The sequence below is a fragment of the Schistocerca nitens genome, chromosome 1 (genome assembly GCF_023898315.1).
Source record: "Schistocerca nitens isolate TAMUIC-IGC-003100 chromosome 1, iqSchNite1.1, whole genome shotgun sequence".
Classification (NCBI taxonomy): Eukaryota; Metazoa; Arthropoda; class Insecta; order Orthoptera; family Acrididae; genus Schistocerca; species Schistocerca nitens.
The window spans coordinates 1,204,100,812-1,204,115,951 of NC_064614.1; the positions used below are offsets into that span (position 1 = coordinate 1,204,100,812).

The window sequence follows — 15,140 nt, forward strand, 5'->3', positions numbered from 1 at the left end:
TACATAATTAATGGATTCTTGAATAAAAAATTGTGGCTGAAGGGTCAGTCTCCCTGTTATCAACAATTTGAAACAAAATTTAATCCACAAAATCGATGCAGAAGATGATCAGTACACCAACTTAGGTGTATATAGAATTGTGTGTAATGTCTGTCCTAATCGTTATGTGGAACAAACAAGCAGATGTTTTAAAATAAGATGCAAACAACATTTTATGGGTAAAGAAGGTTGAAATGTATGCAATTCAGGTTTTGTTGAACACTTGCCACTTCTTGAACACTTGTGATGGAAATTTGAAGATTTAGTGCTTTTGCATCATGAAATTAAACGCTATAGACTTGATTTGTTGGAGAGATTAGAAATCTTTAAACATATCTCTCATGAAGATGGTCTTATTTTAAATGAACAGGTACAACTTAAAAACAGTAATTTTTAGATAGTTTCAAGCCTTTATTTTTGATAACATTTGTACTTATTCCTTTTGTATATGGAATTACTTTCGGTCTCTGCTATAGACAGCGCATTATGTAACTTGTAATTTTTATTGATGCATTTGATGGTGTTTTTATACGAAGTTTGGCATATGTTCTGAGAATTTCTGCTTCGAATTTATGACGACAGTTACACTGTAGGTAACTAATCGAAAGCCCCCTTTCTTTCCCCCTTTTTATTATATTTTCACATAATTTGCTTACTCCCATTTCCTCCCTGTTTCATCCTCCCCACCTCTTTCTTATCACTTGCAGATGATGTATTTCAAGTTATTTTTTATTTGATTTATGTCACAAGTTCCAAAAAAGTTTTGGATGATAATCAAATAAAATACTGTATGTTTGTCTTTTCATACAATGATAATGGTGTCAAGCCGCCCATTCCTTATGTTAATATATTAATATGGTAATTGTTACCTAGTCACTTCAGTACCATTCTTTCCCTTACTTCGCCATTTATCCCATGCACACACATATGGCACTCTCATGTTGTACATTTTCCTCAAATATTGTGACACCAACAAGATATCAGTTCACTGGGTACAATTGAAGCATTTTCTAATGAAGTCAGTCTGTATGTTGTGATTTTATTGTTATAGAGGTAAAATTTTATCTTTGTTAATGATTTTGGCTACATTTTAACTTAGTTCCACAACATCATGTAACCAGAAGTGCAAGTCGCTTTTACTTTACAGCTCAATTTTAATACACATCTAATGTTAACCATTTTAGGTGTCAATCTTTCATTAAAAAGAAGAATCAGTTTTTAAAGGTGTCAAATCATGGGTGAAGAGGCTTTAATAAACTTTTTAACTATTGTAACTGATTTGGCTGTGTTTCACCTTTTGCTCACAAAGACTGAATTGTATAGTTGCTGCCTCTTGACATGTTCAATACTTTACAGTTGTCTTTACTCATCAACACTATCCTCATTAATGTACAATCACTATTTACTCATGGAAGCTATTATTAGGACTGAACTTGCTTTATAAACCTATCTGTAGAAGATATGCATTATTTAATTTAACTATCTCAGTGTACTGGATCAGCTAGAGACTTTGAGCAATGAGGGTGACAGTGCTTACTGTATTTATCGTTTCCAACTATTTTGAGAATATTACATATTGTGGTTTTTTCTTCAGATAAATTTTTGTCATTCTTTCCCAATAGCTCGTAGTGCTGCATTATTCTGAATACTGTCATGTATTCAAGTCACGCAGTTTTGATAATAGGTTTTTTTGTATTGCACAATTTGAAAGCGAGTAGGTAACATTTTGAGTACATGAAGTATCAGATTTGACAACCTGTCAGCTTCACCTTTAGTAACCCCTGTGACTATGAGTGGTATTTCAAACGATCTTGGTGAGGACAAAACTCCCATACAAGCAAGAATATGCAATGATGGACAAAAACAGTAAACACACATTGAGTAATGTGGAATTAAGTGTAGGACAAAGTGCAAAATGCATCTAACACCACTAGCAGGTTAAAACAGATAAATTAAAAGGAAGAGAACCATTAAAACTTCAGAAAAAAGAAATGTTTAGTTGAGGAACTCAAAATGAAGGGCTGAAACGATAAGGAATTAATCTCTCTCTAATGATGACAAATACTCATCAAGATGACACACTTTCTTGATTTATTAAGTAAATGTATCAAAAAGCTGATTGTAAATGTTTGAGGCAGTAAACCTTTTATGTGACTGACATGTGGAATGTGTTTGTTTTCATTTTTTAAAAGTTTTATCAAGCTGGATGAAGTTTTATAAGAACCATTCACTCAGCAGCTATTTTGAAACATGGAGAGTTTGTCTTTTTTCAGCTGAATTATAATGCTGTGGAATATTTTTTAATAAAAATTAAGCCTCATACAAAAAGTTAGCTTCAAGCAGAATAAGTATTACACAAATTATATTTTACAACACCATTATCTAATACCAAAAATTTCAGTGTGTAGGTGAAGCTGTACTTACTGTTGGTCTGCAACTGCTTATTATATAGAAAATATGTTCACTCTTTGGGGTGTTCAAATAAGGGACTTTCCTGCTAGATATGACAATATTTAATAGTTTTATTTCAACAATTATAACAAAACATTATGCTAATTTTGTGGTGGGTTTAGCACTATAAACGGAGATAGGATAGGATGAAGATCCAAACTCTTCCTTTTTATCGACTTGCAGGGTCTACTCTAGAAATGGAATTAAAATATTTAACAGTATTTTGTAACATAAAAATGGAAAATCTGGGATGTAACAGAAACAGCCCACATTGGGAAAGACTGCTGTTCATCACATAGAGCAAGTGGTGAGCAACACACATGCACATTTAAAAGTAGAATACGCTGTAGAATAAAGTCCTTGTTCAGATTTAGAAAAACACACGCATTCATACAATTCATACGGTCAACACACACATACACACACACACACATACACACACACACACACACACAAAATTACTGCTGTCTCTGAGCGATGATATCAGACTGAACTTAATAGCAATCTTGGCTGGAGTAGGTTGTGGGGGTACAGAAGAGGCATGTGGCAGGGAAGAGATGAATAGCAGGGTAGGGGTGGGAGAAGATGACAGTGGGCTGCTGGTTGTAGCACTGAGAGACTGTGCTGCCAAGAAGAAAAGGGACTGGAAGAAACAGAGATGGGGAATGGACTATGTAGATGCACTGAGGAGGACAGAAGGGTGTGTGATGCGGGAGTAGCACCAAGGAAGAGCATAGAGGCAGGTGGAGAAAAGGAAGAAGCAAATTTTGAGGCCAGATGGTAACAGAAATGAAGGATATGTTGCAGAGACTGTTCCCAAATATGCAGTTCAGAAAACCTATTGTTGGCAGGAAGAATCCAGAAGCACACCATCTTGCATAGTATGCTGAGCAACTAGATGAACCATCTATCTTTTGGTCACAGTGGCCATTCATGTGGACAGGAATGTTAGCTGACACATTAGAAATCTAGATAATTCTAGAATTTAATAATAATACTGCTCCCAAAATGCAAAGAAAACTTTGTATTTAACACATATAAATCACTTTTATACAACCATATTTGATATAAAAATAAGGAATTGTCGAATATTTTTGGCAGTGAAATCATTTATTTACGAATACCAACACATGTGAGTCTAAGGGCGAACTTCAAGAACTTGTCATGACATGAAAGTGTCTGGAAAACAAAAAAAAAGGGAAAAACACGAATATTTCATAATGTGATAGTTTAAGAGAAAATTTGACATTGAAGAGATGTGAGATTGCTTTATTCAAAATTCAGTAAGGTATATGTGTAGCTCTATAGGAGCTCATAATACACAGTGAAGCATTTGCAATTAAGTGATGTACATAGCTCCAATTTAAAAATATATTGTATACATCAACTGTACATACAATGTTAACTAAAAAAAGTATTTTGGTTATAGAGACACAATCATTGCAATAGCAGAGACACAAGAGATTTTACAACCAGTGCTGATTACTGAAGCAACTAAACTGATGCTCTTTAATTCTGGCAAACATTTGTCTACTATGCTCAAAAAGCTGTGATTGTACTTTTTTACATCAAAGCTTTAGACTATTTTGTGTTAGATCTTGGTGAAACTCACGAAACCTGTTATTTGTTCCATGCATTGCTGGTCTCTGAAATAATATGAGACAGTTATCCACATTTCAGAGGACAATTTCTTAATTTTCTAGATTGGTCTGATACAGTAAATTAAATAATCTGTAGGATCCATTTAGAATCTGAAAATAATGAATTTCATATTATTATTACAACATATGTTATGGATTAACATATAATAAATATTATAGCCTATAAAGTGGCAACAGTGCTTACATAATTACCTAATATAATATGTATGATGCACATGTAAATTGTGTGCAGATTTATTGTATGGACAACACATGCGCACACACACACAGCATTAAGATCATGGTGTCTGTCAGTCCAAATCTAACAATGCATGTGAGAAATTACAAAATAAGTCTACAATGGCACAGCAGGAAAAATGCAGTAGTTTGATCACTACAGTATAAAAGGATGAGTGGATGAGGTAGCCATTTTTAACACAGAGATTGGAGTGTTTACAACACACAACAGTTTAAGAGTTGTATTACATTCGTTTCGTCATCAGGGAAGTTCTCCACTTATGTTTGCTTGACAGTGACGATCGTATAAGTCCATGTGTTGTTGTGTTTAGGTGCCTGCTTCTTGCAAAAATTGCCCCCCTTTCACCAAAGAAATTCAGTACCTGCAGATATACTGTACTGACTGTCTCGCCATAAGGAACCAGTTCTTGATGTACAATTAGAATGTGTCGAAAAACTATCAGGCTTGTTGTTTGACATTGACAGTTCGTCATTTTTTCTCATTAGCTCATCTTTTCTTCCCATTGTATGTCTTATCTCTTCATCTCATGGTCATATTTGTGTATAGTGCACTATCTGTAATCAGGTATGAAAAGAAGTTTGTTTTCCCTGACCAGTCTCCACAAACACCCAAGTGACTTTCCTAATGTTCCGCTCATCATTTTTTGTAAACAGTCATCACTCATGGTGTTATAATTATCAACTCTTGTGTGAGAATGAGGTGTGCAGTCTCTCAATTAATATCAACATCATCGTTCACCATAAAGGGACAATCTGGGTTGAGGGATTGTTTAACCTTCTGGACATAGATATCTTTATGTACAATGATAGAACCTTCTGCACACTCTTCATCCAACTCAGAACTTCAGTCTTCACTGAGCTTTCGGATGTGCCTGGAGAACTATCTTTTTCACAAGGCATTCTGTAAATTTGTTTCATCTTTTCAAAAATTAATGAATTCATTTTATTCACTTTCACTACAATGTTCATTACAGCTCTCTGGTCATCAAAATTACTACAGATTTCTATAACAATAACAGATTACACATGTATAAGAACAGATATACACCCAGTATGAAGTTGACTGAGTGGCTGAAACAATTAGTTTTTTTCTGTTTTGGCATAGAGGGATAACAGAATCACTGTTTCCAACATGCCAGTGTTACTATGGCACCTACAACATATCAGCATGAATGGATACAAGTTTGTTTGAACCACAGGATAGTGTCATGGAATTTCTAGAAAGTCTGAACTGACAGACAGCTGAAGATAGACACCAGCTATCCTGCCAAGACTGCTTACAAAATTTAAAGAACCAGTATTAAGTGAGTGTAGGAATATATACTGCTTAGGCCAGAAATTTATGTCCCATTTTATTTTTTTTGTCCAGTAAAATTAGATGAACCCAAGATTTCTATAAAAGATAACATTTAATGTGGTGGTACTGTCAACTGACAAAACACAGTATTCTGTTTAAAACTATTGCAAACTCTATAGTCGGTTCTCTAAATCCTGGTACAAAAGAAAATCGTCTCTGTGTAGTGTTTGTGGTTAAACAGGGAGAATGGCTACAGAAGGAGAGAAATTGCAAATGCTTTCAGGTGTCACCGAAGATGGACACGTTTTTTTTTAGCAAACAGAACACAGCATGTTGTTCTCAATGGAGAGACGTCTACAGACGTTAAAGTGACCTCTGGCGTGCCACGACGGAGTGTTATGGGACCATTGCTTTTCACAATATATATAAATGACCTAGTAGATAATGTCGGAAGTTCCATGCGGCTTTTCGCGGATGATGCTGTAGTATACAGAGAAGTTGCAGCATTAGAAAATTTCAGCGAAATGCAGGAAGATCTGCAGCGGATAGGCACTTGGTGCAGGGAGTGGCAACTGACCCTTAACATAGACAAATGTAATGTATTGAGAATACATAGAAAGAAGGATCCTTTATTGTATGATTATATGATAGCGGAACAAACACTGGTAGCAGTTACTTCTGTAAAATATCTGGGAGTATGTGTACGGAACGATTTGAAGTGGAATGATCATATAAAATTAATTGTTGGTAAGGCGGATGCCAGGTCGAGATTCATTGGGAGAGTCCTTAGAAAATGTAGTCCATCAACAAAGGAGGTGGCTTACAAAACACTCGTTCAGCCTATACTTGAGCATTGCTTATCAGTGTGGGATCCGTACCAGGTCGGGTTGACAGAGGAGATAGAGAAGATCCAAACCAGAGCGACGCGTTTCGTCACAGGGTTATTTGGTAAGCGTGATAGCGTTACGGAGATGTTTAGCAAACTCAAGTGGCAGACTCTGCAAGAGAGGTGCTCTGCACCGCGGTGTAGCTTGCTGTCCAGATTTCGAGAGGGTGCGTTTCTGGATGAGGTATCGAATATATTGCTTCCCCCTACTTATACCTCCCGAGGAGATCACGAATGTAAAATTAGAGAGATTCGAGCGCGCACGGAGGCTTTCCGGCAGTCGTTCTTCCCGCGAACCATACGCGAGTGGAACAGGAAAGGGAGGTAATGACAGTGGCACGTAAAGTGCCCTCCGCCACACACCGTTGGGTGGCTTGCGGAGTATAAATGTAGATGCAGATGTAGATGTAGATGTTAATTGGCAGAAGATGCTAAGTTGGTGGCTTTCCTGCGATACTGTGGGACAACGAGCAGCAAGTTAGGACGTGTACTGCAGAGACGTGGATTGAGACCAGTGTTCTGGCCCGCCCCCAAGATACGAGATATGTTGCTCCCTGTTAAAGACGACACAGCTCTTCATGTGCGCGGTGTGTATTGCGTCCCTTGCGAGACTGCGACAGCGTCTATACAGGCCAGACAATTGGCACAGTTGCAGAGCGTTGTACCTAGCGCAAGAGACATAGTAAACAAAGGGAGCTCGACAAGTCGGCTATAGCTAAGCATTGCATCGTAAACGAACACAAAAAACAGCTCATGCATCAACGTTCTGGGACTCTGCTATAAGAGAGGCGGCTGAAGTTAGAATAAACAGCAGCAATTTCAACAGAGATCAGTGTGGTGTCACCGCTAGACACCACACTTGCTAGGTGGTAACTTAAATCGGCCGCGGTCCTGTAGTACATGTCGGACCCGCGTGTCGCCACTGTGTATTCGCAAACGTAGCGCCACCACAGGGCAGGTCACAAGACACGGACTTGACCTCGCCCCAGTTGTACGGACGACATAGCTTGCGACTAGACCTACCAAGTATTCCTCTCATTTGCCGAGAGACAGATTAAATAGCCTTCAGCTAGTCCATCGCTACTACCTAGCAAGGCGCCATGTGTATCATTGCTAATTGCTTACTACTATGCAAGAGATGTATTTCAACAAGAACAAGACTACATTAAAGTTAAGTATATTAACCTCTCTCTTCTTTTCTTTATAGTTTTCATCCAGTCTCCTGTTTCAGAATTTACGCCCGTCTGCGTTAGTTTCGCGTGCACCTAGCCACTCATTGTGTCGAGACCTTAGGGAATCGACACAACAATATTTTGGCGACGAGGTGTGGTGCCGCGCCCACGTTGCAGTCTTTGTGTTATACTTGCTCTAATTTGCTTGTGTCATGGCTTCGCCGCATTCTCCAGATGTACTGTCCGAATTTTTTCGCTTGCAGAATCAGCAGACGCAGGCGTTATTGGAAGCCCTTGGACAGCTCGTCCAGGGTCAACGTGCGCTGCAAACCGATGCGGCGGCAGCCGCTTCATCGCTACCGCAGCCACACAACGCTGTCGCACCGCCATTTAGGCCCTTTGAGGCCCATAACGAAAGCTGGACTGAGTGGGCCGATCAGTTCCGGTTCCACCTCACAGCTTATGGAATTCAAGGTAAAGAGCGGCAGCCGTTTTTGCTTTCTTGTGTCGGTGTGTCTACCTACCGTGTGATAGTGAAATTGTTTCCCCGACGCGACGTCGCAACTCTGTCCTACGAAGAAATTTTGTCGGCTTTAGATGCCTATTTCAAAGAAACAGTTAATGTTGTTGCAAAACGGTATACGTTTTTTCGTACAAAACGTACGGCCGGTCAGACTAATAGGGAGTGGGTAGCAACTTTGCAAGGCCTTACTAGAGACTGCGCGTTTGCCTGTGAATGTGGCCTCCCATATTCAGATACTATGGTGCGTGATGCAATTGCACAGAACGTTTCTGATGTTCGCATAAGGGAACAGATTTTGAAGCTAGTTAATCCCTCCCTGCAACAAGTGATAGACATTTTGGACAGGCAAGACACACTTGACTTTGCTCAGGAATCATTTGAAACTTCGCCAGCAGTGTGTCACGTTAATCGGCCCGCCCGGCCCGCTGCACGGGACGCTAAGCGGCCCTCGCGCCCGACTTCGCTGCGGCCGCCTAGCTTGCAACCACGTGCGCCGCGTAAGCACGCAAATGCAGTGAAATCTTGCCCGCGGTGTGCAACTAGACATTCGCGTGAAAATTGCCCGTCACGCCAAGCTATTTGCTTTTACTGTCAAAAGAAAGGACATGTACAAAGTGTTTGCCAGACAAAGTTAAGATCAGACAATCACACAAATTCCAGGCCCTTTGCTTCGCGCCGGAATCGAACCCAGGACAATCAGGCTCGAGGACCTTCGCCCATGGACATTAATGTAGTTCATTCCCACCCGTCCAGTGACACTTTAGCTAACAGTGACTGTGTTCGTCCCACCCAAAGTGTGCGTCGACGTCGCCGGAAATCCAGTAAAGTTGCAAGTGCTTCTGGACCTGTATCAGTTCAAATTGCGCGTGACAGTCGCTCTTGTCGTCAACAAGACAATAAACTTTTTGTGGCCTTAGACTTTGCAGGAAAAGTGATACCATTCCAGCTCGATACCGGAGCTGCAGTTTCATTGCTCAATCACGACACGTACAAACAACTGGGCGCCCCGCCTTTGCGTACCGCAAATGTTACGTTAACTAGTTACTCAGGACAGCACATACCTGTGTTAGGACAGTGCAGCCTTATTGCAACATACAAGGGACAGACAAAACTTGTGTCATTTTATGTTCTTCGTTCCTCTAGTGCAGTGAACTTGTTTGGTTTAGATTTGTTTCAATTGTTTAATTTGTCTATAGTAAATCAGGTCCTATCAGTGAATCAGACTGTGCCTTCCGCCAGTGTTTCTAGTCTTTGTGAAGAATTTGCAGACATTTTTGCACCGGGCCTTGGTTGCGCTAAGAACTATGAAGCGCATTTGGAACTGAAAGACACCGCGCAACCGAAATTTTTCAGAGCGCGCAATGTTCCCCACGCATTGCGTGGTGAGGTCGCAAAAACATTAGCCGAATTAGAATCTCAAGGTGTAATTGAACGTGTGCAGGCTTCTCTCTGGGCCTCACCCTTAGTCATTTTGCCAAAACCTTCCGGAAAACTGAGACTTTGCGTGGACTTCAAGGCCACTGTGAATCCACAACTAGTGACTGCAACTTTTCCTTTGCCCCGCCCGGAAGATCTTTTTGACAAACTGTGCCCGGGAAAATATTTTTCAAAATTGGACCTAGCAGATGCGTACTTGCAAATACCTGTGGACGAAGAATCCCAGCGCGTCTTAGTGGTAAACACGCATCTTGGCTTGTATCGCTTCAAAAGACTGCCATTCGGGTGTGCATCCGCCCCTGCTTTATTTCAGCAATATTTACAAACTATTTGTGCGTCGGTCCCTACGGCTGCGAACTATCTGGACGATATTGTCATCTCAGGAAAGACAGAAGCAGAACATTTGCAAAATCTCCGAACATTATTTCAGGTATTGCGTCAGAATGGTCTTCGCTTGAGGAAGGACAAATGTGTGTTTTTTGCTCGTGACTTACCGTACCTGGGGCATGTCATAAATGCCCAAGGTATACATCCGAGTCCAGAGCACCTTCGTGCCATTCAGGACTTGCCGTCACCGCAGAACTTAAAACAGCTACAGAGTGTGCTGGGTAAGGTAAATTATTATCATCGATTTGTGCGCAATGCTTCTTCCATTTCAGCTCCGCTTCATCGCTTACGCCGTAAAGGTGTTCCGTTCGTCTGGACGACGGAATGCGAACGCGCCTTTCGCCAGTTGAAATCGGCGTTACTTTCAAATACTTGCCTTACGCCATTCGATCCCCGAAAACCCCTTTTGTTGATGGTAGATGCCTCGGATTTCGGGATCGGTGCGGTGCTTGCGCACAAAGATGGCTCGCATGATCGCCCTATTGCCTTTGCGTCCAAATTGCTCTCATCTGCGCAAAGAAATTATTCACAAATAGAGAAGGAAGCTTTGGCTCTTGTGTTTGGTGTAACAAAGTTTCACGATTTCTTGTATGGTCGTCACTTTACCATCATCACGGACCACAAGCCTTTGACATCGCTTTTTCATCCGAACAAGCCTGTACCTCCACGTACAGCGCAGAAATTCATTCGCTGGTCGCTTTTTCTCTCGCAGTACCGCTACGATATCTTGTATCGGTCCACTGCTAAGCACGGAAACGCTGATGCGTTGTCCCGTTTGCCTGTTGCTGAGGATAAAACATTCGATTCTTCCGAACTTGCTTGCATGTTCATTGATTCGGAAGCCGATGACGTGGTCGCATCGTTTCCGATTGATTTTCGTCGTGTAGCTACTGCCACAGCTGCTGACCCTGTCCTTGCTTCCGTTTTGCGTTTTGTTGCTTCGCAATGGCCCTTATCAAAGTCACGGATCGAGGATCCTTTGGTTCGCAGATTTTTTGCTCACAAGGAGAGGCTTTTTGTCCGACGTGGTGTTTTGTTGTTGCGTTCCGATAATGATCAATCCCGCGTCGTGGTCCCACGATCGTTGCAGTCCTCTGTCTTAAAGCTTCTTCACCAAGGACATTGGGGTATAGTGCGAACGAAACAACTTGCTCGACAGCACTGTACTTGGTTCGGAATCGATGCTGCGATTACGACTATGTGCTCCTCTTGCGTGGCGTGTGCCGAACAACAATCCGCACCGCCGCGGAAATTCTTTGCGTGGCCGAAAGCCACTTCCCCTTGGCAACGCTTGCACATCGATTTTGCTGGTCCATTCTGGAATGCTCGATGGTTGGTTGTGGTCGATGCTTTCAGTAATTTTCCTTTTGTTGTCCGGATGTCTTCCACGACGTCTTCTGCCACAATCCAAGCCTTGTCTGCTATCTTTTGCATTGAAGGTCTTCCGCAGACTATTGTTTCCGACAATGGCCCACAATTCATGTCCGCAGAATTTCAGTCGTTCTGCAAGGCCAATGGTATTCAACGTCTGACATCCGCGCCGTTTTCGCCTCAGTCAAACGGTGCCGCTGAACGATTGGTCCGGACTTTCAAGTCCCAGATGTTGAAATTGAAAGAGTCGCATTCTCGGGAGGACGCTTTGTTGCTCTTTTTGTCCTCATATCGCTCTCAGCCTCGCGATGGTCGCTCGCCGGCTGAATTGCTCCATGGTCGTCCTCATCGAACTCTGATGTCTTTGCTGCATCCGCCACATCAGGTTCCTGTGCAGCGGCAGACTCCTGCTTTTGCTCCTGGCGACGTTGTCTATTATCGCAACTATCGCGGTTCACGGCGTTGGCTCGCAGGGCGCATTCTTCGCTGCCTCGGCCGCGCGATGTATTTGGTTTTGGGGGCCTCTGGTGAGGTGCGTCGGCATCTCAATCAGCTGCGCCTCTGTCGTCGCCTGGGTTCTGCCGCTCCCCGTCTGCTTTCAGCGACGGAGCCGTCAGGTCAGCGCCCTGGGGACCCATCTACTGGCTCGCCTCATCCCCAGGTGTTACCGACGATGCCTTCCATTTTGCCTCATGGCGTCGCGCCGCCGCAGCCGCCGCCGGCGCCGCCAGCAGCGGACGCTTCGCTGCAGCCGCCTCGCGCCTCCCTGGGTCACGCGCCGCCGCTTGCTTCCCGTGACCAGCCGTCCTCCGCCATGGACCTCTTGCCCGCTCCGGACCAGATGTCGTCTTCGCCCGTCGGGTGCTCCGACCACATGGAGGTCGACCCCGCGGCTCCTCTTATATCATTCCGTGCGCAAACACCTCATGTTGACGTGCACCCTGGACTAGGTTTGCAGGCGTTTCCTAGCTCCCCTCGGACCGAATGGCCGGGTGCGGGTGGCACAGCCTCGCCTGTTGTTAGGCTCCCCACCTCATCGCATACGTCAACATGGGGTCCTCCCCACGGCGGGCGGAAGCCTTATCTCACGACCGTTCGCCGATTTGCGGGGGAGGAATGTGGTGTCACCGCTAGACACCACACTTGCTAGGTGGTAACTTAAATCGGCCGCGGTCCTGTAGTACATGTCGGACCCGCGTGTCGCCACTGTGTATTCGCAAACGTAGCGCCACCACAGGGCAGGTCACAAGACACGGACTTGACCTCGCCCCAGTTGTACGGACGACATAGCTTGCGACTAGACCTACCAAGTATTCCTCTCATTTGCCGAGAGACAGATTAAATAGCCTTCAGCTAGTCCATCGCTACTACCTAGCAAGGCGCCATGTGTATCATTGCTAATTGCTTACTACTATGCAAGAGATGTATTTCAACAAGAACAAGACTACATTAAAGTTAAGTATATTAACATCTCTCTTCTTTTCTTTATAGTTTTCATCCAGTCTCCTGTTTCAGAATTTACGCCCGTCTGCGTTAGTTTCGCGTGCACCTAGCCACTCATTGTGTCGAGACCTTAGGGAATCGACACAACAATATGGGCTACAAGGAAGCAAAGGCAGATGCTTGTAGGGAGGCAGGAACGGCAGTTTCAAACGTGGCGCCGGCTCCTCGCGCCACCTGACGTCACTCGGTCCCAAAGTGGGCTGGAGCTGTCCAACTCGCTTTCCGCGCATGCGTCGTTTCGGCTCTTCTCTGACTGGTCGCCAGCGGTCGTAATCGTAAGTGCACCATTGTGACAGTTGCTTACTGGCTACTTGGCTCATTGAAGTGACTGTGTAACTTACTGGCTACTTGGTGCACTGCTGTCACAATGTAGCTTGTTGGAGACTTGATACACTGCTGTCACAGTGTAGTTTAATCGTTACTTGGAGCACTTTTGGTGCAGTGTAGCGTACTGGCTACTTGGCGACCCACTGTCACAGTAAAGTTTACTGGCTGCTTGGAAGCTCACTGTCACAACATGGCTTACTGGACACTTGATGTACCACTGTCATAGTGTAGTTTACTGAATGCCTGGCACACCACTGTCAAAATGAAGCTTACTGTCTGCTTGGTGCACATCAGTGACAGTGTAGCTTACAAGCTACTTGGCGACCCACTGTGACAGTGTAGCTTACTGACAATTTGGTGTACTCTGTCACAACGAAACTTACAGGTCACTTGGTGCACTTCTGTTAGTGTAGCTTACTACCTGTTGGTGCACTGCTGCGATTACTTTGTACAATAATGTCAGAGGCTAGCTTACTGGCTGCCTGGCTCACTGCTGTCACAGTGTAGCTTACAGTTTATGTGGCCCACCACTGTCACAATATAGCTTTCTGCCTGCTTAGTATAATGCTGCTACAGAGCAGCTTATTTTTGTTTGGCAAGGTGCTGTTTGCAGCATAAATTAATGGCTACCTGGTGTATTGTTGTCACAGAGTAGCTTACTGGCCTCTTGGCCCATCACTGTCACAATGCAGCTTACTTGCAGCCTGCAATACTGATGTCATAATGTAGCTTACTGGTTGCTTGGTGCACTGCTGCCACAGTGCAGCTCACAGGCTGTTTGCTGAACTGCTTCCACAGTACAGCTTATTGGCTGGTTGGTGCATGCTGTCACATCATAGCTTACTGGCAAGTTGGTGCACTATTGTCACAGTATAACTTGCTGGCTGCTTGATCCACTGCCATCACAGTGTAGCACAGGGCTTCACAACATACGTGCTCGCGGAGCAAGCTGTGAGCAGCAAGGCGCGAGCACGGAGCAGCGCGAGCACGCTACCCCCACTACCGGACCAGAGCGGAGAGTGGGGAAAGTCACGTGGGGCACACAACAGCTGCCGCCAGTCAATGTAAATCCGCGGCCACCTGCAGGGATATCACTCACGAATTATTACTGCGACAAATGAAACAAATAAAGGAGAATGTGCAAATGCCACATAATTTTATTAGCTTAGTGTATGCCTCTACATTCGCGTTAATTTGTGAACTGTTACACAATAAAAGGTGTCACTGAAGTGTTGGATTCTCGGTTATCTTGTACTTTTTGCCCTTTACAATTGCGTCTATGTTCGGAGTAATTGTTCTTGTGCATCGTAGGCGCAGCGTGCAGTTTAAATTTCGATCAGACAATGCGTTTCTCAGGCGCGTCTTGTTACATTTCATTGCAGAGAACAGTTGTTCACAAACATACGTGGAACCGAACATTGATATTATTGTAGCTGCCAGTTTGTGCAAACGAGGAAATCTATCGTGAGGGCAGTGTCTGTAGAATTCCAAAATGTTTTTCTTGTTCTGAAATTTGTCTCTGTATTCTCTGTCACACTGCAGGTCAATAATTTCTTGCTGCAGCTCAGAACGAATCTCTTAAATATTCGCTGAATATGGAGAGAACAGATCAAAATTACTGTCTAGTGCTGTCAGATCTTGAAAGCGCTGATACAACTAAACTATACGGATAACGTTCACAGTCTTTGTGAACATCTTGCATGGATGATAATTTAGGAAAATGAGCTAGGTTTCCTGTTTCCAGCTGACTCACCCAAAGTGTCAATTTCATTTTAAAAGCTCGCATTCGATCTATGAAATGAGTAATTAGCAGATCTTTACCTTGTAGTAAAATGTTCAAAGCATTCAG

General features: G+C 43.3%; 1 protein-coding gene across 1 annotated transcript in view; it reads right to left on the minus strand.

Moving 5' to 3' along the window:
* Positions 1-4,112: 4,112 nt before the first annotated feature.
* Positions 4,113-15,140, minus strand: part of LOC126239590 (odorant receptor 43a-like) — a 49,622-nt gene continuing 38,594 nt past the window's right edge. Inside the window, exon 5 of the mRNA XM_049947872.1 lies at positions 4,113-4,241. Within this exon, the coding sequence (XP_049803829.1) occupies positions 4,182-4,241 (60 nt within the window). The 3' untranslated portion in view covers positions 4,113-4,181. The remainder of the gene's footprint in view (positions 4,242-15,140) is intronic.